A 24,627-nucleotide genomic window follows, 5' to 3' on the forward strand; every position below is an offset into this window, starting at 1 on the left:
GGAAAGAACTATTTTACTAATTCATTGGGTGAGCCTTTATTAGCTTCTGTCAATAACAATAAGAGGCTGAGAAAACTGCTCTAGAACAAACAACACATAAAAACAGGAAAAAGTGGCCAGACAGAAGGAAATCCTCATCAACCTGCTCCGGAAGAAGCTTGACAGACAAAGTATTTTGGGAAGTTTAAAAAACAAGTTACTTCAATTCAGAGTTGGGGCAGCCCCTGGGGCCCAGTGTGGGTTTGGCTGAGAGCTGTGGTGCACAACGTACTATGCCCAGGGTACTTAGGGCTGTTCCATCAGGACAGGGTTTATGGAAAACTCTTCAACACCATCAGAACACCCACACAACACACCAGGATCCATGCGGTCTTGTGATGCATCGATCAACTTTCACTTACAGTTGATTCATTCTGGTTATAAACAAGTGTTAAACAACTAATTTAAAAAAGCAATGTAAGAGAAGATTACATGGTGCAGGGCAATAGATCCAGTAAGAAGAAGCAAGAAGACAAAGAAGGGTGGGCCACTGGTAAATAAATGCATGAACCTGGAAGTAACAATAAGGAATCCTCCTCTGCACGAAGTGGCAATAGTAGTAACTGGTTTGGGGTTTTTTCTGTAACTTTTAACCTCCAAACAGGCTACTTAATGAGATGCATATTTAAGTATTTAATGTATCACAGGTAGTCAGTGCACCATCCATGAGGCACATCCAGACATTAATGTCTCCAGCATCCTCCTTGAAATGTGACTTGCCTTAGATGGAGGCTATTTGGCCGTAAGATGGACTTTGAACCTGCTTTTCTGCACAGGCTTAGACTGATGGCAGTGGAACAACCAGCTGTACTGAAGTCAGAATGTGGTTAGCTTAAGAGTCTCGTAGGAGTTATGGGCCTTCTTCTTGGTGCTTTGGTTTTGCTGGACAGTTAGAGAAATTATTTGGATGACATGGCCATAGTCACAGAAACCCTCACCAGAGGCTCTATTCTACTGCCACTATGATACAGCTCATTTCATCTGGGGGCTACAAGGTATGAAGACAAAAGCACTTTCATTCATGACAAAGTAAAATGCACCAACAAAGGTGGTTCATTGATACCAGCCAAGCTTTTTTTTGTTGGTTTTTTTAAAGTTTTTTATTTTATTAAAACCTTGTTCAGGAATGTCAACCAAAACTTGATGGCCAGAAAATCATGGAACCCGGATTCTGAAGCGTTGCTTTGTATCAAAATAAAAACCTCCAGGGTTGGTCCTTTCAAAGCAAACATAACATTCTTGTGGCAGAACATGACATCTTGTCTGAGTACAAGACAACAACCACTGAAAATCACTTTCCACGAACTAGTTTTGGAACACAAGTCAGCCTCCATCAGTTTTGTTTGAATTTCAGGTTTTTTTCTGTTGTGTCAAAAAACCTCTGCTGCACTGCCTTTCTTCTTCCTATCTATGGACTCTCAAAGAAGGACTAGCACCAATCTGAAGAACAAAAAAAGCCACAGGAAGGTAAGAGCTTAAAATCCTCCATCACTGTTTTCTTTGGTCTTTTGAGGCCACAGTTTTTGACAATGACAGTGCAGTAAGAGAGGGTGTCTGTGGCAGAGCTCTCAGATCCAAGCAAAAATTGCATGCAAAGAACATAACAAAAATCTACACAATGAGTAAAACTGCAAGAGTCAATAAAAGTGCCAGCATTTAAGAATACAGACTTGAACCCAATAATAAACTCTGCTTACTCCCAATTGTCTTCTAACGAGCCAGCCCCTGGGAATGCACAACACAGGCATCCTGACATCTTCCACTGGGCTTGTGCAACCTCTTTGGAGAAGGTCATGGGAACATGCAGTGGTAGTGTGATCTCGGGGGCTAGGGAACACAGTCTGTATCGCACTTCAAAATCACTCCCAACGCAAGGAATGTACAAAGAAGAAGCAGGAAGCATGTAGCTCGTTTTTCCCCACTGTGCAGAATAATATCTGACAGCACTACGCCACTCCAGGCTACACAATCCAAAAGTTCTGGTTTGCCTTTCTGCAACTACTTCGTGCCTCCCTTTGTCCAGGCATATTTGGGTTCTCCTTTAACAAGGACCACTTTTCATTTTGCTCCATTGCTAGAAAAAGGATAAGTAAATCACACTTCCTTCTGTTTCATTATCTAGAGCTACTTATGACTATCATTTACAGCATTTTAAAACTGGATTAGTTCATTTATTGGATATACTACTTGAGCAAATTGCATTTTGTTCTACAAACAAGGGTTCTTCTGAAAAATTCTGTAGAGCCCATCAAACAGTGGTTAAGTGTGAAATCTCTCCAACGAAATACAAAAACACTTCCTCTTCCAAGTAGTGGAGGAGCCAACAAGAAGAGGTGCTATGCTGAACCTTGTTCTCACCAGTAAAGAGGGTCTGTTATGAAATGTGAAACCAGGGGGAGCCTTGGCTTCAGTGACCTTGGAATGGTGGAGTTCAAGGACTTTAGGGCAGCAAGCAGGAAGCACAGCAGGCTCAGTACCCTGGGGTTCAGGAGACAGACTGGCCTCAGATTCTCAGGAATCTGCTTGGTTGAGCATCATGGGATAATGTCCTTGAGGGAAGAGGAGCCCAAAAAAGCTGGTTAATATTCAGAAATCACCTCCTCCAAAATGAGGCTTTGAGCAACCTGGTCTAGTGGCAGGTGTCCCTTCCCAGGGAGATTGAAACTAGACGATCTGTAAGGTCCCTTTCTACTCAAACCATTCTGTGATGACTCAATGATTCCTCTCTGTGGAACGAAGGAAAAACAACCAGACAAAATACAACATCTATCACTCCATCCCAAAGTGAACCAACTCTTCCTGGGTAAAAATGACCTTCCATATAACACTGATCTAACTCATTCATAACCTAATAATTAGCTTCCTACCCTATTTGGTCTGGTTTATTGTGATGACAGTGAAAAAATTCTAGACATTCTTAACAACATGCCACAACTCCAGAGCAATATCAACTTGTTTACTTGAAGCAAAAATGAGACTGCAAATATTGAGCCATGTTCCCCCAAGTTTCCATGTCAAAAATAGTTCCCACTATTTGAATGGAAAAAATGCAAAACAATTTGAAATCTTGTATGTTCACAAGTTATCTGACTTTATATCAGACAGCTGCACACTTGGCTTTTGTGTTCACCACCTAACACACAGCTCAGCAGGAGAGAGTCTGCAAGAGAGTCCGCTCCCATTCCAGCCCGTAAATTACTTGCTAAACTGCCATCAGTTGAAATAAGCTTCCATGAGAACATAAAGGGCTGACATCTCTGGTACCAGCAAAGTGCTTCAGAAATAAAAGACACGCCTGTAGTATTGCAAAGCACACTGCAAGGACGAAGTCAGCTCGGGTACAGCACTACAGATGTAGAGCGCTACAGATAGCCCCTGTAACACAGCAGGGGGGCTGGGGGCACCTCCACACGTGTCCAGATGCAGACCAGTCCCGCCAGGCACCTACACTGTCTCATGCAGAATACAGAGCAGTCAGTATGAAAACACATGACAGCTACAGCCCATGAATTTTGCAAACATAAATCCTGACCCCAAAAACATTTACATGCAGGCTTATCATTAAGCCTAAGAACTGACCCTCTAATTCCAAAAGAAATACTGGGATGTTTAAAATTAAGCATGTGCAAGCACAAACATCTACAGAATTAGGACAAAAAAAAAAAAAAACCCACGGAAGGCACAGTCCATAATATTATCAATTTTTATTGCTCCACAGAAACCTTGACCTATCAATTATATAACTTAATACTAATATTTAAAAGCATTTTCATCTTCTAAAGGCACTATAATTTCTAAAGGACAAACTCTACTGACCTAATAAAGCAATTAAACAGCATTCAATTCAACGGTGTCACATTAAAAATGCTTCTGCAAACCAAATCAACAAAGAATTTTCAAATATCAGAGACAAGCCACTGCAATATCAAATAGGCAACCAGCTTCCTCTGGTGCCTTTTACACCAGGGAGCATTTTAACACCAAATGAATGTTGTTTTCTTATTAGTTACAGCTCCTAATGTCTAGTAGCTCTTTAAACAAGCAACATTTTGCTGATGCAAGGCAATTTATATTAATTTATTGTCTAGTATACATTATATCTTTACACATTTCACTTTCATATTGTTGGCATAACTTCTTCCCAGTTGTTTTCAAATTTGAAATGTTAACATTTTTCAGAAGTATAGAAAAATGAGATGAAAGAAGAGGGGGATATTTTGGCATATTTTCAAGCATACATTTTTAACTAGTAGCTAGTTAAAAAGTTAACAAATTTAGTAATTCAGGCCCATAAATATATGCCAAGATTGAGACTTGCTTAGTATGGGTGAAGTCTTACAAAAAAAGAAACTCTCATTGAGGTGATCAGTGCTTCCATGAGAGCACACAACAAACAAATGCCAAACGTTGCAATGTCAACGCCAGCACTTTTGGCAGGACAGGTCTTAGTAAGTTTATTTTTTAACCAGTCTCACGAAAACAGTACTTTTCCACCAAATCACTGGCTTACTTCCTCTTGCGAAGTTTTATCCCTAAACTGTCACTTTTTTTGTTGTTTTGGTAACAAAATTCAAGTGCAGTGTTAGGAAATGATACCACGTTTGCAAATCTCAGACCTGAGTCCACGGCCCTGGGCTCCCTCTTGCTGAAGTCACCAAGTAAAGTTAAGGGTGAGTACAGTTAGAAATTCAGTACTGAAAATTATGAGCTTTTAAAAATATCCTTATATTTTAGAATTGCAACAGCACAAGCACTTTAAAACATAATATTACAACGTGTTTTTTATTAAAAAAAAATATTTGGACACAATAGTTCTTTGCAGCCTGCTGACTCTGGAGTAAATAATTTTATATTGTACTGTGTTCAGGAGAGAGGATCCCTTACTCAGTGATCTGATAACTAGAAAAAAAAAGAGTAATTATAAAGGACTCCTATTAAGTCTTATGGTTCTAGCAAGTACACTCATATAACTTGTTTCCATTTTGAGGAAATTTGTTTTAATAAAGTCAGAGCAGCATATGGTACTAACATGTTTATTTTCCAAGTGGTAGGGACACTAACCAAAACCATCTGATGTTTCTTCCTAAGCCTCCTTGATCTGCTGCTGGATTGCAGCTTAGCATAAAGCATTACAAAAACAGAAGAAGTGGGTAGAGAAATAAAAAAATAAAATCAGTAATTCAAAGTGTTTATTTAATGAGAGTGCAGCTCAGAGCAGTTCCTATTTTGAACATAAGTTCAGAAGTATTTATGATTGGAGATTTATTTCCAGAGACTATCAAATGTAGTCCAAAACTAATCCCTCACAGACATTTTTTACTTTGCCCACAGACAAAAAACAGACCCCTAATATCGTGTAATTAAAAGAGGAATTAAAGGAAGCTCAGAAGTACTTAATCGATTTCTAGAGAAGTAAACAATCAGCACTATGCATTATGAACACGGTAAGAAAAGTCACCAGGGATTACCAGATTCATCCCTACCAGAGCCCCACGAACGTTTTTCTCAGTTAGTTGACCAAGCGCTATAATTCCGTCAAGAGCAATGATAATTTTAAAGTACGCCTTGTTAAAAGTACAAAAGACGAAAAGTTTTCTAACCACATTTTCAGTGCTAAGAGCTAACAGATGAGGGGGGGAACCAGGGAGTGCGGGTCAGAGCTCCGAGGGCTAGAGTGAACGCTTGGAAAGACCTGCCAAACACACGGAGTCCAGCGGCATTTCGCAGCCAGCCCCGAGTTCCTCTGGCGCAGCTGTAAAACACACAACGTGAAACCCGCTCCTGCAGCAGGCGTTCGCTCGCAGCTGTTCCTCTGCCTCCCCCGCACGCAGTAATCTGACTCCTTTCCAGGACGGACCTTCTTTAATGAAGCCACAGGAGAGCAGCATAGGTGTATCGGGGGACCCAGAACCAGGCGCCTTCCGAGTGGGTCTCCAGCATCCCAGCCCACAGCTGAGCCCGGCAGAGACGCGCTGCAGGGACAGCCGCCGCCGAGCTCAGCCCCGCCGCCGAGCCGGGGGCTCCAGGGCGGGGACGCTGCTCCCGAGCTCCCACCTCAGCCCCGCACGGCGGCTCCGGGGCCCGGCCCCTCTCCCGTACTTGTTGCCTGCGCAGAGCGGCTCAGCCCGGCCCCGCCGCCCCCGCGGGGACCCCCGGCGCCGCTGCTGCTGAGGGAGGCTGAGCCGCCCGGCACCGCGCGGGGCAGGGAAGTTACTCACCGCGCCGGCTCCGCGCCGCGCTCTCCTCCTCAGCCGCGCCGGCTGCGCCCGCCCCGCCTTAGGGGAAGCAAACTCCGGGCAGCAGCACTTGGAGAACGTGTCTCGCCGGGCCGGGCCGGGCCGATGCTCCCGCCTCCATCCCCCGCCGCGGGCAGCGGCGCGGCCCAAGTGACAGCGGCGCTCCGCCACTCCGGCGGCGGCCCCGGGCGCGGGGCCGGGCGAGCCGCAGCCTATGGCAGCGGGGCCGGGGCGGGACGCGGCGGAGCCCCGGGCCTGGGTGTCCCCGCCGCTCGCCTGATCGGCTGTGCAGAGCCCGGAGCGGTGGGGAGCGCGGGCGGGGCTGGCGCGGAGGAGGGGCCGGGCGGGGCGCTGCCCGCCCGGGGCTGCCCGCGGACCTGTCCCCGCCTGGCCGAGCCCTGCGGCCGTGCCCGAGGAGCAAACCCAGGGCGGCTCCGTGACTAAGAGCCCCAGCGGCGCTGCCGCCTTCCGCACACTCGGTCACCGCCCTGCGCCCGTTTCCCCCGCCCTGTCGGAGTTGCGCGGGGGTCCTGCCCGCATAGGGACCCCACGGCCCCCGCTCTCCTTTTGGCGGGGGGCGCGACCACCGGTGCTGCAGGTGCCCGGCGGGGTGTGGCGGGGCCCGGCTCGCACCGCCCCGGCTCCTCCCGCCGGGGTCCTCGCCGTCCCCTACGCCCGCCCCGCTGCCCCGCCCCGCCCGGCCGTCCGCGGGTGATGGCGCCGGCCTGTGCCTGAGGAATCGCGGCGGGGAACCGTGGGGGAGCCATGGAGGAGGACCCGGAGCTGGAGAGGTGAGGGACCAGCGACAGCGGGGGCAGCGGCCCCCGAGCGAGCGGCCTCCGCGGGGTTGCTGCGCCGCTCAGGGCCCGGCAGCGCCTCCCGCCCCGCCAGGCCCGGGCAGCGCTGCGCTGGGGCCGGCGGCGGCTCCTCCCGGCCCGGCCGCTCCGCCGTGCCGAGCGGGCCCCGAGCTCCGCCGGGCTCTGCCCGCTGTCCCCGGACAGCCCCTCCCGTGGGCGGGCGGGCACGGCGCGCCCCGAGCGGAGCGCGGCCTGGAGCTGCTGCTGCCGTGTCCTCCGCACGGAACTTCGGGTGCGTGCTGATGTCGACTAGAAACAAGATTGGAAGGTCTTGGGTGGTTCACTTCGCATCATTTGATGAGTTGTGTACTTGGTAAAATAAATTTTAAAAATCCCAAGCCACCTTATGTTGCTAGGAATTTCAGTTTTCAGTGCTGGCTATTTGCCCGTTGACCAGTTAGAATTGCCGTGTTCTTGTATCAAGAAAATACAAAATGCTTGGCAGTTGTTTTGTCAAAAAATAAAATTGTTTTCTGTTTGGCATTTTATTGGAACCTGTGGCTTCGTGTTGCTGCGAGTTTTGAGGTACAGTGCTCCCAAGCAAACAATGAGGAATAAAACATTGATTTCTACATTTGCGTACTCTAAGTAGGCCTCTCTTGTTTTTGTTTTAGGAATAAACTTTTGGTGTTTATATCAAAATATTTTGCAAAATAGTCCTATTTGTGTGACTGGACTTATTTTTTTTTTTTTTCTTTTTTTTTTTTTGCGAGCTTGTTTCTGGGTTGTTTACTTTTTTATGGCTGTTTACAACTACTGGTACAGTGAAGTGATGACCAGAAGCTTTCTGAACTGTTCTCCTCATGGTTCTCTCTTTTAACTTTTAAGAAACCATATCTGGGAATGCTTGTAGAAGATAAATCTTTTCTGTTTGTATCTGGCAGGTATTTGAAATGTGCCAAAAGCAGTAACACTGAGATAGTGCAAGGGCTAGAAAGCATAATGCTTTCTAAGAGGCTTTCAATTCTTGCTAAGCTACTTCTGCTCCCAGATCATCAGTTTAATAATTAAAGCTTCTTTCTGTGTATGCATGAATGTTTTTTTTTACTAGTGCCATTCCAAGCTTAAACCTTTTTCATTCATGCAAGCTGAAACTCTGCCCCTGTTCTTCCGTACTGACTTCTGGTTGCTGTTGCCGTGCTGGAGACCTGGGTTTCTCTGGGCAGTTCAGGGCACAGCTGAACTCACCAGCTACAGCTGACTGTTCCACAGCCACCTCCTGATTGATGCTCTTCTTCCCTGGAGCTACATTCAAAGTTTTACCCTTCCTCAAAGGTTCAGTTCAGCTTGGGATTTGCTGTTCCTGTTCTGTGGCAGCGTGATAGATAATGAGTATGAAGCTTAGTGTCACTTATCAAAGGGTACACAGTAGGGTTTAGCTGTCTGGTGTCACCAGTCTATGTCACTATTCACCTCAGAGTGTGTGCAGTCAGCCCTAAACACATTATAACTACAGTGTAGTGCACTTGGCAATGAGCTCTTTCTGTCCTGGATCCACCTATCATCACCTACTTATTCATACCTTAGGTTTTCATAACAGCTCGATTTGGTAGTAGCACCCTGAATTCAGCTTGTGCTGTGTGCATTTAGAGGGTAAACTCTGCTATTCCTCACTCAAAATAATGCTTCCCTGTCCAATCTTCAGTACAGAGCCCTTCCAGTCTAATACAGACCTTTCTTTATCCTTTGGGTTACAGACATTATGCCTTCAATAACCTATTGATCGTATTCTCCTGTGAATACTGTAGTAATGGTAGTTTAGGCTTATAATTTTTAAGGGTTTTATAATACGGCTTTAACATACAAATAATAGCATTTCTGTTCTGTAGCCACAGCGTTAACTACTCTAGGTGGATTTTTAGTTTTTAAAAATGGGTTTTTGTGGAATATTTTGAGTAGTCTGTCTCTGACTTCAGGCCTGTCTTGAAATGCACCAGTCTTAAATAAAATCCTAAGGTTTTTGTACATGTGTTTTTTATTTTATTTACCATGAGGGAAAAAGAAGTGTAATATTTTTGTGCATGCTTTTTCAGGTCAGAATTGAATTTTGTGTCCCAGTATGCCAAAAAAGTGATTTGTTAAGTCGGTCGCCCTATTTTTTGTTACTATCTAAGGAGAAGTATTTTCATCTAGCTTCTTTTGTTTTGTCCTTACTGCCACGTTTCCTGATACTATTTTTTGATTTTACCGTGTCTCACTCTCACTTGATCTTGCTTTTGATGTTTTCCTCACTTTATTATGAGGTTTTCTTAGAAAGCTGAGTACTAACTTACAAGTTCCTGTGTGACTGTTGCATTCTGTGGATTTTAAAACTCTAAAAGCTGTAAATACCACAGATGTGTAAAACAGTAATACTTGCTACATTCTACTGAACTACATCCTCTGCTCCATCTCACCCAATAACCTTTGATGGAAGTATGAACTGAGATCAGTTTGTTTCTTCTGCAAGCACCCGTCAGTGCTTTTCCTAGTTTATTTCAGCTAAATATACACTGGAATAGTATGGAGGTTGCCATTTCCATTCCTATCTAAAAAAATTAAAAATTTCTTCCCCCTCTGCTTCCTAAAGTACTGTCATGGTGGTTCTGTGTGTTTGAAGCATAGAAGATGCATCGTTTCGCCTCAAATACGGAGGAAGTGGCTTTGTTATACCGTGTGTCCAAATCCTTCCATAATCCATTCTGTCTTTCAATAGCTATCCAAGTATTTCACAGCCTTGGATAGCATACTTTATTAAAATTGCCTGCCAAGCTTGTTTAGAGCATCATTTACTTGGGATTAAGTGTTTCCTAAGGTGATGCTGCCCTAAATCACAAAGAATGCTTTAATTCTGTAACAAGAGGCCTGTAGTTGAGTTGAGAATCAATAATCTAATATTTTTACTGCACAGGCAGCCGAACTACACTTTTTAACAAGCAAGCTTTGTTCCTTGGAGAAAACTGATGGTTCTTACTATTGATTTTAACAGTTAAAGTCGAGTGTCAGGATTCAGTATCCCATACTCCTGGCACAAAAAAAAAAAAAAAAAAAAAAAAAAAAAAAAAAAAGAAAAAAAAAAAAAAAAAAAAGTGGTCTGCAGGCTGTGGTTGATGTTTTAAATGGAGTGGTACGTCCACTACTCAGTCTGGTGAGAATATCAGCTCTGAAATGTACTGCAAATCGCTCTCACAAGACTGACAAGTAGAATACTTAAATACAAAACCTGATCAGCAGAGAATGAGAGCATTCACATCCCTGATGTGGAATGTCTTTGCCTTTGAACAAATGTAAGGAAGCTTGTGGCATGTTGTGCTTCTTTTCATTTTTGCTCTTGTGCTTGTGGCCTAGGTTTTATTCCTGACTTCCATTTTCATCAGTTGTCTTAATAAGAGTGAGATAAGACCAGCTCATGAGATTTAATTTTAAATAGCACTGTCAGTGTCTTCAGTCATTTGTTTGTCTGAAGGTCCTGATATTCATTATTCAGCTGTAATTGGAATACCAATATTCACATCTATTTCTATCCCATGCACAGTTAAAAATAAGTTGTATAGTTTGCATATAACTGCTTTGAGAAAATTGATTTTTAAAATTGCTGATTGTTTTTCCTGAGCTTGCAGCTTTCTGTCAGGACCTAGAGTGCCTCAGAAAGTTGACTGAAGTGTGACTTTTGCCAGTTGCAGGAGAGGATAATCTTGTTCTTTGAGCTTTAATAGTAGTGGAATAGACTGCAAACAGTTACTAATGCTTTCACGAGGATGTTTTTTTTTAAAGATGTTCCTTCTCTGTCTGGGAGATGTTGGGTATGAACACTGACCTCCTACTCCAGATCTGTGCCCTTCTCTAGCTGACTCTCTGCTGTGAAGCAATTCCAGTAGGTAAATTTTCATTAGAGTTCTCATCAGGATCTTTAATGAGATGATAGCATGGGTGGAGAATGCAGAGTTTTTTAGGTTATGTGCCAAAAGCTCCTAGTGAGGACTACAGAAAGACCATGATGGATGGGGGGAGCCCAAACATCACCCAGTCCTGACTTCTCCCAGGCCTTTGCCAAGAATCACCAGCCCATCAGAGCTCCATCTCCATGAACCCAAAGGAGCATGGGGACACACTGAGTATGCGGGAGCTCACAATAAGGGACTTAAGGGCATTGCTGCACAGGGTTGTGGGTGGGGTTATGGGATGCAGGACAGCATTTTGCGATCACATATGGCATGTTGGGAGGAAAGGGTCAAAAATGGAAGATTTGGCAAGGGGGGAGTAGTTTTGCTCAAGTGATGTTGCAGCTGGGAATACTAAGAATATCAGTATGGGAGAACTTCACATATTAGGCCTACTGCTAGTTATACTCTGTCTGGTTTGACAGAGCTGTAGGGATAACATAAATGTTATCAGAGACTTAAGAGGCATTTTCACAGACAGGCTTGCGCCTCCTGCTGAGAGAGAGAGGTCAAAAGCCCAGAGATGATATAAAGTCCAGCAAGGTGATGAACTGCACACGTGCGAGGCCCTTTGATAAACTGGGGCGAGGAGTGGGCTCCCTTGGCCACTTGGATGAACTGAGTCTAACAGAGCCTGCTGTGTCCCTGTGTGTCCTTGTGTGTCCCTGTGTGTCCCTGCTGCACAGCCTTGTGAACGAGGTAAGGAAAGAAATCCACCCTCCGCATTTCAGCTGTGGCTTGGTGGTCACCCTGGTTTCCTGTCTGTGTTGATACGCTCGTGGCTTATTGTGGGATGTGTAGGGGAGAAACCAAAGGCAGGGAAAACAGGAAGTTCAAGTGATTTGGGGAGAAGTGAGAATGGGAAAATAAAGGAATGAGGGGATAAAAAGGTCAGGTAATGTGTGTATAGGTTGCTGGTTGGTACTCTTGTCTGGCCGTGCCCTGCACCTATCGTTACAGTCTGTCCTGTCTTCCTGTTAAATCCTTTTCTCACTCTGTCTTGGGTGGAGGACTCTGTTTGAGGGGAGAGGGAAGACGTCTCAGTGCTAGCAGCTGCAGTCAGGCTGTGGGTCAGAGGGACCATGTGTCCATGGTGCCAGCAATTGGAACATGTGAAGGTTTGGATGCCAGCAGTTGGGCTTGGACCATGGGCTGGAGGCCTGGGTGCTGGCAACTGGGGTCATTCATGGAGTGAGTAAAACCAAATGTTAGCCCCTGAAATGGGATTGGGGAGCATGTATTTATCTGCGTTGTAGTACTGGAGCAAGTATGTGTGTGTGAGTGACTATGTGAAGATCAAGCTGGAATAGCTGGTAAGTGGGTGGATAAGGAGAGCTGGAGCATGAGCTTTTATCTCCTAGAGCCAGGAGGTGCCAGCTGTTGGGGCCACCAGGGAGTCCTGGCCAGCTGCTGGAGAGACTGTAGGGTCAGGGGTGAGATGTGTATGTGTGCCTGTGTGTCTCTACAGGCAAGACTGTGGTGAGGCTGAATACTGGGGGACCAGGGTGTCCCAGTCCAGCCCCGTGTGATGGTCTGTACTGGCAGTGAGGTTCGGCTGAAGTTTTGGGGGCTCCTACACCGAGCTGGAGAGATGAGCAGGATGAAGCTGTCGGTGTGAGCATGCTGTGTGTCTGTCTGTGGTGGATGTGGCCAGCAGTTTAAGTGCCTGGTGTGTGCATTTGCCTCCTAGGAGCTGATTTTCAGCCTTGCTACTGGTTGGACCTGGACGTGGAGCTGTGACCGCCTGATCTCAGCTGTCAGATCCAGCATCATATGTCTTCTCCTGACAGTCATCTGTAATCACAAACCATGGGTGGTCTCAGTAATAACATGGTGTTTTCATTGCCTGTAACTATCAGACATACCTCTTTATTACCAATTATTCATTTTTTCAGTCTATCCATTTGGCCTTTTGGAAAAAAATGATGAAGCTCTTCCCCTGAGTGAGGAACAGAAAATACTTCTCATTTTGCCTGACTAGGAGCCTTTAACATTATTCTATTATTTTGACACATGCATTTGTTATACTGGTTATTAAGATATTTGCACTTGGAGCTTTGCCTGTAACCTTGGAATATATAGAGAGGAAAAAGTGTAATCCCTCAGAAACATAAATAAGTCTTGTACCATGCTCCTGAAGATAAAAATGTCACTGCTTGTACCTTCATGTTACTGTAATTCTGCAGCTTGATTGCCCAAAAATAATTGCCACAGCAAGTTTTAAGTGGTGCTTGCTCTAGAAGATGTCAGAATCATGACAGAGTTCTTAAATGTGTCCCTAATTTTCTCTCCTGTCAGTCCCCCAGTATTTGGATGATTCTCATGTGAAAGTTGCATGCTGCATTCCCTTTGCTCATGCTGCTGCCTTTAGAATTGAAGCTGGCAGCCACAGATCTGTTTGTGTTGTAACCAAGCTGTAAAAATGAGGAGAGCGAGGAATGTGGAGTCCCGTGAGGCTTCTAAAAGCAAATTTTAAGAACTTGTTTGCATAGCTTTTGGCTTACTTGTGTAGAGGATATAAGTTCAGTGAGTGGAAACATTATTTCAGACAGGATCCGGGCATTGCATGTCATTTGTCTGTGCAAGCTGAAAGGGCTTTGTAAAGGTACAGTGAATAAGGGTGATGTTGAAAGAACAGTATTAGGAGACAATGTTTGATAATGAAGGTGTGGACCTAGAAGGCTGCTGTGCTGGATACCAAGTCAGTCTGAGCTTTGATATAACAAAAAAAAAGTCTCAAATATTTCAAGGCATGTAATTCCTACCCACGTGAATAGAATCGGTGTCACCGTATTAATTTATTATGATGTTTTCCCTAAGACTGAATCATAGCTGTTTAAAATACCAATGTGTGTGTTTTATTAGTGCTTTGCAGCTCAGATTCCTTGGTTTCTTATTTCAACTATAAATGGTGACAGATTTTATAGTACAGTAACAATGACAGGCTTTTAATCTTTCAGTCAGGTTTCTTAAAAAGAGAATCACCAAGTTTGGTGACTGGTAATTAAAAGTCAGACACTTTCTTCCCCTCTTTCCTCACCTTTGTCTGGCATTGCTGTTTGAGGGCTTAGGGCAAGCTTCTATAAAAGCCATGTGTTCACGTCCTCATCACTATAACCTAGCTCAGGATGCTCAGATAGCAAATTCCAGGTCTGGAGAAAAAACAAATTTTACTGTAATTGCACGAAGACCTGTGTGTGCAGTATCTCTCACGTTCCAGTGCTGCAGCCTGTGTTTGCACCCTTTTTTTGGTGTTCTTGCAAGTAGCCATCCCACACCTGCCACTTCTCTCACCTGGGAAGGCAGCAGTAGCTGGTGAGGTTGCTAATGCTTACTTGGCATCTTGGAGATGATCATCATCTCTGACAGATGATGGCTTTCCTGGGAGATACTCCTTTTCCATGAGTGCCTGTGGTATGACGGGATACACAACTTGTCCTCACAGGCAGAAGTATGCTTAAAAAGGATTTGAAGTGCTCCATGCCCTGTTTTTCATTCGGTGTTACAGTTTGTATATTTGCAACAGCTTTAGTTGGTTTTAAGATTTCAGAATATTTCTCTTAATCTTGGTGCATAGGAATTTGAATTATCTTATGGTGATTTTGGTAGCTTCTTTATTGCTCAATTCACTACAATGAGTAAAGCTATCTGTTTTATTTGCCTAAGCGCATAAAGGTCTTGTGTTCCACAAGTGGTGACCTGTTTCTTTTTCTCTTATTTAGGAAGGCTGTGGAGGAGTTACTTAAAGAGGCGAAACGTGGGAGAACCAGAGCTGAAACAATGGGAGCTATGGGTTGGTAAGTTGTGCCAAGAGAAAATTAATGCTGATGCCAAAGTAAATCTTATCTTTAATGTGTGACAGAAACATCTACCTTTTTATGTGTTTCGTGTTTAAGTAACTTGTCTTCATCTGCATATTAATTAGGGTGAAAATTCCAGTCTAAATAAGAAGGAGGTTCAGGTAAATTCTATCTGCATGAAGTTGACCGAGTGTGTTGAAGACAAAGCAATTGGAAAATTGGGAATATGTTCTTCGAATAGATGGAATTGCAAAGTTTGGGTTGGAATCTCATGAGTCTTCAAATTGCTGGTTGTCTTTATTGTGCATGTACTTACATACTGGCTATATGTTACTGGGTTAGATTCTGTTTTAAGTGAAAAGAATTCATAACCTGACAAACCTAAAACCTTATATTAATAAAACAACAAACTACCCTTTAGAGGACAATTAACGTGTAAATTGTAGCCAAAAGTGGACACAGCGAACTCAAAAGTATAATCCAGTTTTGGAAGCGGGTTACTTTTTAATACTAAAAAAACCCAAAAACCCAGAGGCTGATTTGTATAGTAACTGGGAAAAAAATCACAGTATTTAAATCTTAAATGAAATGCAGCCTTAATTCTTCAATGCAGTATTCCAGATTTTATAGCTAGATTGTCATGGAATGTAATGCATGTAATTGTAATTAGAGAAATAATAACATGCTGAGGAGAGTCATTCACCGTAAAATAATGTCTATGACTTTGATAAGGTGATATTTGATCTAGGGATGTTCACACAAGTTGTGCACCAGTTGACTTCACTAAAAGCACTTGTTGATAAGGTTTGGTTTCCTCCATCAACAGTAGTAAGAAATAAGCCTGTACTGTTCATGAAGTTCTCAGCTCAGTTGTCTGTTTTAGTAGCTCTGAAGAGATTAAAATAGTGTCTTGCTGAAAAAAAAATTACTCCTTTATGTTTTCAAACAGGTTTGGGATTTTCTGTGTGTTTTGCTCAGTGTTTCTTCTAGGGATGCAGTTCATACCCTTTCTGTTGAAATAGCTTAATTGGTTTAGTCCCTTGGAGTGGCTGTAGCTGTACTGATCCACCGTGCTTTGACCCTGTCAGCCCAGCCATGTGGCCAGGTAACCCAGTGCACATGATTAGCACCATGATGGATGCATCCAGTTACTGTCAATTTGCAAGTCGATTCCAGATATGGAAACCAAAGATTTCTGCAGGGTGGTAATCAGGTGTCCCTGTACAATTTTGCTGCCACTTGTGCAGTCTGGAATACCTGCCAGGAGTGTGTGTGGGCATCTCCTCCTGTAAGTGACTCCTTCTTATTCCTTGTTTGTAAGAGGGTAGTGGTCCTGTTCAGCTGGCTGTGATGTTCTGCTTGGGATGCAGTTTGCTAAAGACTGATGCCTGAGGCCTGCCAGAGAATGGGGTAGGCAAAGGTGACCTGTTCTTCAGAGCAGCTGCAGATTAATGGTGTCTGGCTAGGCCAGGGTTCTGTTAAAGTTGTAGGGGGAAAGGACTGTCAAGAAGGCTTCAGGCGGATGAAGACTGTTGACATAGGGACTGACAACGGTGATATCCTGAACTGAGGCTGTTGAAATACTTTGGACTGCAGAGGTGCATGTGAACAGCTGTACTGGGTCAAACAAAGGATCCATCTTTGCAATGCCCTTGTCTGTCAGTGACCCATACCTGGTGCCTAGGAAGTGCTTTGCTGAATATCTTTGTTTCTGAATATGCTCAGTAGTACCTCATTCAAGGCACTTCTTCTGCAGCTCAGGATATCATGCTCTTAGAGACGATTTCTTTGTATGTAATGCATCTCCAGGGATTTTTGCCTCACTGGATTTATCCTTTAGGAGACTGGTAGTAATCCCATTTGTGACAAATCTACTGCTGTAGGGTTTGGCATAAGCTTGTATATGGCTGGCACGTCTGGCTGTAAGGAAAGTATAAAGCCCCCAAAGGCAAACTCCAAATAAGTCTTTGCTGTCCAGTTCTGCAGGCACAACAGACAGAACAGCAGCTGCAAGCTGCCGCTGCTGTCACCTCTTTGATATTTTTTTATGCCCTGTTATGCTATTCTGGTGCTTCTGAACTGGCCCAACAGCTCGGTATTGCATAAATACATGGGAGATATAATGGGTAGGATATTTGGAAGTAAACTTTACTCAGTTTGCTCAGTTGAGTACCACGCTCCAGCAAAATGCTGGCAAGTGTAACTGATCCTAAAGGGCTTCAGAGATTACATCCAGGACTGACATGTAACCTTGCAAGGTGTGAACTACTGAGAAGTTAACTTCTGCTCAGAGCTCTGTGGATAGCAAATGAAATGAGCAGAAAAGTTAGTTCATGAAAATGTGTATTAGACCAGATTGAGGAAATGATAACTGATAGAGGCAAAGACAAGGTTGTCACCAACTTGTCTAAAAGCACAGTGTTAACAGGTAAAACGCAAAACCTTCCTTCCTTGCCAAACTCAAAATGCTTACAGGTGTGTTTCATGAGGACTTCTGGGATTCCTCAGCCCTTTGTCAGAGGAGTCCTGGAGAAGAGAAGCACAAACCCTGGAGACATCTAGTGTAAGGCCATCAGTCCTGCATTGGCACTGGAAAGTTGAAGCAACTCAACCTATGAAGAAAAGATTTGTTCTGCCATCTGTCTTTGGGTAAGGAGAAGCAGAGGCTACTACTGCTCATACTTCACTGATTCCAGTTTATGTTGCTCTCCAGCAGCTGTTCAATACTGGGAAATACATTTCTGGAGTCAGTGGCTTTTGACAGAAGTTGGTCAAAGGGAGCTGTATGGAGAAGTGGCATTCCTGGGTGGGGTTACCATATTGTGCATACCATTACAAAAAAGTAGTGTCTCCTGGTGGATGTTGATGGCAGCAAAACCTTAGCCAGCAAGTCTCTCAACACTTTCGGGACTGCTTTCAGGTTCAAGCCATTGCTCTGTTGCTGTCCAGAGTGATTAGTTCTCCGTAGTTCAAGTACACTGTTTGAAAAAGTTCCCCAAGCACCCCTGCCTAACCTTTTGCTGTCTCATGAATTGAGATGGATGGTCAGCTGTTTGCTGTAGCCTAAAATACAAGTATCCAAGCCAGCTTAGCTGACCGGTACAGAAAAAAAATGTACAAAGCAATCAACCTGCAACCCAGTCTCTCATACAAAGGCCAAGCCTGAAATAAGGACAGTGTTGTTAGTATTTCTTCCAGTTTGGGAATGTTTTGCTGGTTTTACATTGTCTTACAAGTTTAATGTGGATGACATGGGCAGGTGCTGCAACCTTAGAGGCTAGTAGAAGAAAGACTTGGCCCTGTTTGGGACAAATAAGCAGCAGGGAGGTTGGCAGTGGTACTGGCCGAGAGTTTGTGCGGGAAGGGAAATTATCTGAGACTCTCTGGACATGCAGCAACTGTCAGTATAGCCAGAAGGCTGTATGATTTCTTAGCTGGTTAAGAGTCTCAGCTCACTGGCCTCCATACTCTCAGGGCTGCTCAGATAGGCAGTATGTAGGTCCATGGTAAATGAATCCAAGAAATGCTGGATATTCTTATTTGTAGATTTCATTCAGCAATGCAGTATTTCTAGTTCCTGCAGTGTTCCTTTTGTATGTACTCTGTGGCCGTGGTGATTTTTGTTGGGTCTCCTGAATCCTTATGATAACACATGATGTAGACCCTGCTGCTACTGTATCTGACTCAAGCGTTAATACAGCTAAATCACAAATAAAGAAATGTGTGAGAGAAGGGTAAGGAAGAGCCTGCTTCTGAAGGTGTCTTAATCCTGGACGTTTTAATCAGAACAGAGCAGAATCTGTGGCTGAATCCTAGTGATGATGCTGTGATGCTGGATCTTCTGAGATAAGACTTCAGAGCAGCTGTCTGGAAGCTAACATTTGAAGGATCCGTTGGATCCAGAGTGAGAAGCTGTGGACAAATAGTGTAAGAACATTTAAAATGGTTATATAAATTTGCTTCATCAGAGCTTATTGGACGTAGATGAAATAGGATATTTGGGGGTTTCCATTGTGTCTAGTTAAAATAAAGCCAAAAGTTCAGCTTCCCTGAAGTGTTTCTCTTGGTTCTATGTACATAATTCATAAGCTTCTTTATAGCCGTGAAATTAGATCCCATTTTAGGCTGTTGTTCCACTTTAATTAAGAACGGCAGTTAAAATGCCACAAAAGTTACTGTGTGAAAAAAGTTCTGGATGCCTTTTCTTCCATTTTTTGATCTTCAGAGATGCTGATAACATGAGCTAAAGCAAAATTGAATGTAGCTTCTCATCTTACTTGAAAAGCTTATGTAAAGTAAGAACTGGAAAGCAGGGTATTTTGTGATAGTTTGTTCAGCTCTGCACTGTAACAGCAGATGAAATTACAACCAAAAAAAAATTTGGAAGCATTAAATTATTTTTAACTCTATTTTTGGTAAAACAATCCTAAAATTGCTTTCATTCCTATAGATAACTTTCTGTTCAATACCAAATCTGTTAGAAGTACAGCGGAATACAAAATGATGATGATGAGGATACCGGAACTGTGAAGTGCTGTGTTGCATGTTGTCTTTGAATGGGCGTTGTGTGACTGTGCAGGAACACTGCAATGTGATTCCCCTCAGCTTTCATTGGAATATGAGGAGGAGGAGAAACAGGGTACAGATAGAGATTTAAAAGTAAATACGTTAAAATCTTGTAATCGGGGCACATCTTAAGTCGAGTTGTCACTAGAGCAGACTGCCCGGAGAAGCTCTGGATGCCTCATCTCTGGAAGTGTTGGATGGAGCTCTGAGCAACCTGGTCTAGTGAAAAGTGTCACTGTCTACAGGATTGGAACCTGATGATCTTTAAGGTCCCTTCCAAACCAGATGATTCTATGATCCTACAAAGTCCTGCTACCTGTACCTGGATGCCAAGACTGTATTTCAAAGCTTTCAGCATCCTCTGAGGCATCATTCTTTGTAAGGTCCCCCTTGACAGGGTAACAGCATAGATTACTTAGTTTGGCAAAACATTCTCTAGCTGTTCCCACCCCCCCTTCAGTACTCTTCTACTGAAATATGGTATTTTCTATGGCAGTTTGGAAATGGTAGAAATATACTTGTTAGTTCATCCATAGTGATTTTTTTTCTTGGAAAGATGGGCTTTACTCTGTATGATAAGGCTGACTGTGCCAATCCTGTTTGATGTGTCCAGTTACTCAGCAGAGACAAGACTGGAACATGGCACTGTGCTCTTGTGTCTTAAATGGTATGTGTCAGCATGTATTTACTGTTAAGAACTTGTATAGTACATTTCTGTGCTGAACTGCACTGCTGTGCTGGATGACAGGCACTGGTTGGAAATTCTGTGTTACTGCACAATAGTTGACTTAAAGGGTCAAAAATAGGGTTAATACTTGACCTATGTTCACAATTACAGATTTAAATTTTTTTCTCAAAAGGCAATATCATTGTCAAAATGCAGTGCGTTGCATTGTCTTGGTTATTGCATAGTGGAGAGATTTTGGGGAGTGTGAGATTTATTTGTGGAGGGAGGCAAGAATATGTTGGTGAAAATAGCTTGGTGTGGCTTTTGGAGCTCACAGAGCAAAAAGTGGTTGAACACTGCTGCAGAACTGGAATCTGGTAGATAGGATGACTCTGGCACTGCAGTTTGTGTGCTTGCCTCACACCTGCCTGCAGCCCTGCTTGGGGCACATTTTGATTCAGAACTTAATGTTCTTTTAACTTGTCTGGGGTTTGCTGGTTGTTTGGTTTGTTTTAAAGCAAAGCTTCTCAAATCAGTTCTGTGGCCCTGTTTGGTGGTCACAGCAGTATTGTGTTCCACCGTGCCCAGGCTGAGACTGCCTCCCAGCCCTTCAGAACTCACCTGTGGGCAAACCTGTTTCTGAATTGAGCACTGCAGGATCAGATCCTTCAGCAAACACAAGGCTGCTCTTTGGAGATGTCAATTTCCTCATCGTTAGAGATGCTCTCACAGATATCAGTGGATTCATACAGTTCACTTTTAATCTTCACAGTTCCAAATATACCATGGCTATATGTAAACGTGTGTGCATGTAATGTAGCATATGCCATACATCTTGTTTGCTTTAAGACTTAAAGGCAGGATTTGCTTTGTTGAAGTCTGAAGTCAATAAAAGTAAGAACTAATGTTTTTCTTCAGTGCCATGACTTACTGCTGCTCCATGAAAGCCTGGTGGCTCACTTTAATCACAGTATAATGGTAAACTAATGGCATCTCTTAGCTGACTCTCAAGTCCTGCATTTCTCATTAGTTTTCATTCTTAGTATAGCTCAGGCAGCACTCATGGTGTCAAAAAGAAATAAATGCTTCAGCCAGATGGATTTATTTAGGGCAGATTGACTGTCTCACTCTAGGGTTATATATATTAGTGCTTAAATTGGTGCATTAGCTCTTAAGAAAAAGCATGAGGAAGAACAAATGTAAAATAGATTTTACCTGGATGCAGCCTAGAGCAGGCTGCCCTCCTTGGCAGGAAATGTTGAGGTACAGTAGTTTCATGCACTCATAAGACACACGAAGGACTTTAATTTTGTCTGATTTCTGTTATGTCTTGAGTGTAACCTGTGCCATGACTTGTTCAGCACCATGTTCATTGGTGGTCTAGCTTGAAATAGAAACCCTGTTCTACTGACATTTGTTAGCCTCATGTTTTTACTCAGTAATACAGTTAAGGGATAAATAGTTTCTCTAATTTACAAAAGCATCATACTAGATTATAGATCTTATTTATTTAAAACCAGGATTTGAGGAAAATAGTGTAGGTATATATGAAGAAAGTTTAGAAGATTCTAAAATTCTATGCAGTAGAAGTGTACCACAAAATACCTAGCAGAAATAAAACAGTGTGGCTGTATACTTCTAAAATTGCTTTCCTAAGTTCTTAAAGGATTTAAGAACAAGAACAATTATCAGGAATCCTTAGTAGGCAGACCTGAAGCAAAATACTATGGTAAGTTCCACGTCCAGTGAAGTCATGAAGTATGCTACATAATCATATGTGATCTTTGTTGTAGTTTGCTTGTTGTTCTGATAGCTCTGATGGTTTAGAGGTGTCAAAGGTTTTTGAATAGTTAGGGTATCTTTTCTACACTTACACAAAATATTCAAGTAGAGTAGGTGATCTTAACATTGTGATGTTAGGATTCCATGACTCTGTGGTTGATTCAGTAAGTGGCTGTGATCTATGACAGCTCTGATTTTTTCAAAGCAATCCCATAACTTGTCTCAAAAATGTGAAGACTAGCACCAGAGTGACTCCAACTATAAACAAAGTCTTCAGAGTGATTTCTGCTTTCTGTAGGAACATATATAAACTTGTTTTTTCTTATTCTGTTCTTACAGAGATGATAAATTGGGAACAAATACAGCTGATACCAACAAGATAAATGAAATTTACAATACTTGTTTCCTAAAACTAGCTGATAAATTATGTGCAAAAGTGTTAAACTGTGAGAGGAGAAAGTAAAAAAAAATAAGTGGAAAATAGTTGGATAAGTATCTTTACTGTTTAAGAAAAAGGAATAAAATACTTTGGTAGCTGTTAAGTGTAAGTTTAAATTCGTATGTCTCATGTATATGTTCATGCTACAGCTATTTGGGTTCTTCATGCATGTTTATCTTACTTACTGAATACTGCAGTTCACTTGATAATGCTGACTTGAGAAGATTGTGATCTCTGTAAGCCATTCTGATTTGACTTAGAATGTGTTACTAAATGTTTGATTTCTGGATACCTGAGTTAGGCACTATCAACCTTAAACTATACTGTCATCCTTTGCTTCCTCCTCCACACACTACCTTGTGAAAATCATGTGGATTTTGACTGTGTTGAAGTAAAATAATTTTCTCCCTATAAAGAGTAAGACAAAATGAGAATGGAGATGATCTGGAACTTATTTTTCTGTACTGAAAGTTTACACTAGGTGGCATGCAAGGAAAGCCAAAATCACAAACCTGTCTTAAAATCACTGAAGTTAAGATCTCAGTCTTGTTTTGGGATGTTTTTGCCTTATCTTTTGATCACTTTTAAATGTCTTTACAGGTTGAAATGTCCTCTTGCTGGTACAAATAAAAGATTTCTTATTAATACCATCAAAAACACGTTGCCATCTCAAAAAGAACAAGAACAAGAGCGTGAGCAAAAGGAAGACGATAAGGAGTCTGAGCCAAACAAAAGCAGGAAAGAAGAAAAACCAAAGAAACGCAGAATTCACCCATATACACCCAGCTTTCAGTCCAGAAGGAGAGTCAGCTACTCTCCTCCAAGGCACCAAAGCAGGAACCAGCACACAAAGGATAAACATGAAAAGCGATCAAGCAAGCGATGAGGAGAGTGACACGTATGTGTTGTTACAAGCCAGGATTGTCATTGGGTATAGGAAAGCAGGGGTGTCTCAGTTTTTCAAGAAGAGATGGTGTTCAAACTTGAGCTTTGAACCAAGTTGTCTGTGTGAGAAGTAACCTTGAGGTAGCTTTAGAAACTTTTCTTTGGGACCTTTATGAGAAAAGCAAAGTACTGCATAAAACTTACAGTTGTTTTAGAACAGACATTCCCTTTACTCCATTCTTCTCTTCCTCTTCTGACTAAGCTTAGGGTCTTGGTGATGGAGCATGATGCGTGTGTCACTGTCTCATACAAATCATTTTGTCATGTCACTCTTTTGGAAATAAATTATAATTAAGCAGAATTCTATTTATTGTGTGAAGTTTGCAGAACTTCTTTGCTGCTAACCAATAAAGAAGTTTTGCTTATTTGGGTTAGAATCTAGAAGAAGAGAAAGCTGGTCAATGCTTGGCCAAGCATATGCATTTTGTATAGAATATAAGAAATTGCTTTCTTTAACATAAAAAGAACAAATTTAAAATGGGCAATGCTGGTTTTGCTTTCCAGGAGGGACTGCTGGAAAATACTGATTTCGCTTGTTAATGTATATTCACAAACCTATCATAGATAACAATAAATATTACCCCTAAAAAGCTGCAACTGCAATAATTGTCTCTGTTTAGACTTCCCTCTGTAAGGAAGTAGTTGGAGCAGTGTTGTCACGCTGCTTTCAAAACAAACCCTGAAGACAAAATTTTCATGTTTTCTGTCTACTGCTAGAAAGTTTCCAAGTATGTAATACTAGAAATACAGAGGTGATGCTTAAACTGTCAAATGCTCACTTTCCAAGCCGATGTGACAATTCTGTAGTGGTACAGTTCTTAAACTTATGCCTGTGAGCACAAATGATACACGTTGGCATCTTCTATGTCTCACCTCTGTTTGTGTTACATTAACAAACTTCTGCGTGAAATATTTTGTATTTTCCTGTTCTCAGAAATAATTGTTTTCAACATAGGTTTGTTTTTGAGTGTGTTGACAATAAAATCGAAAAATGTTCATTGAAAGTGCCCTGTGGAATTAATGCTTTTGATGGGTTTCTTAAGTGAGATGTGCTTCTCTAAGGGACAGGAGGCCCGGGGCTCCATGGCCCGTCTGTGTTGAGTCAGAGCAGGAGTGCCACCTATAGGCATGTGAGCGCCTCGGCTCCGCACCTCCCTGCCTCTGGAGAGCTCCTGCCGGCTGCCACACGGGAGGGACTCTGCTCTGACTGGACTTTGGTGCATCAGCTGCCAGTTGCTCTTCTGAGTAGGGGGAAGGTGGTTATACTGGCCCTGAGCCCTCTGGAGACTGCCAGCATCAGCATATCCGATGAAGTGGGATACTTTGACATTTCCCCAGAGGAGTTATGTGCAGGTCCTCTATTTCCCTGAAAGACC

The 24,627-nt window shown here is 42.9% G+C and overlaps 2 protein-coding genes across 3 annotated transcripts in view; one reads left to right on the top strand and one right to left on the bottom strand.

The window, feature by feature from the left end:
* The window catches only part of LNX2 (ligand of numb-protein X 2), a 59,779-nt gene extending 53,331 nt beyond the window's left edge, over positions 1-6,448 (bottom strand). For both annotated transcript variants that reach the window (XM_066175928.1, XM_066175929.1), the window contains exon 1: positions 6,258-6,448. The gene's annotated coding sequence lies outside the window, so the exon portion shown is untranslated. The remainder of the gene's footprint in view (positions 1-6,257) is intronic.
* A 499-nt stretch (positions 6,449-6,947) lies between these two features.
* On the top strand, positions 6,948-24,249 carry POLR1D (RNA polymerase I and III subunit D). The gene is made up of 3 exons (XM_066175931.1): positions 6,948-7,066; positions 14,775-14,849; positions 22,907-24,249. The coding sequence occupies exons 1-3, from the start codon at positions 7,041-7,043 to the stop codon at positions 23,190-23,192; spliced, it is 387 nt and encodes a 128-aa protein (XP_066032028.1). The 5' UTR covers positions 6,948-7,040; the 3' UTR covers positions 23,193-24,249.
* The last annotated feature ends 378 nt before the right edge of the window (positions 24,250-24,627 follow it).

This window comes from Chamaea fasciata, unplaced genomic scaffold, assembly GCF_029207755.1.
Source record: "Chamaea fasciata isolate MVZ Bird 193981 ecotype frontalis unplaced genomic scaffold, bChaFas1.0.hap1 SCAF_2, whole genome shotgun sequence".
NCBI classification, from domain to species: domain Eukaryota; kingdom Metazoa; phylum Chordata; class Aves; order Passeriformes; family Sylviidae; genus Chamaea; species Chamaea fasciata.

Excerpts from the sequence above, each read along its gene's own strand:
- POLR1D (XM_066175931.1), top strand. The coding sequence starts at position 7,041 with ATGGAGGAGGACCCGGAGCTGGAGAG. Across the intron at positions 7,067-14,774 it reads GAGGACCCGGAGCTGGAGAG|GAAGGCTGTGGAGGAGTTAC; the intron begins GTGAGGGACCAG and ends TCTCTTATTTAG. Across the intron at positions 14,850-22,906 it reads ACAATGGGAGCTATGGGTTG|GTTGAAATGTCCTCTTGCTG; the intron begins GTAAGTTGTGCC and ends ATGTCTTTACAG.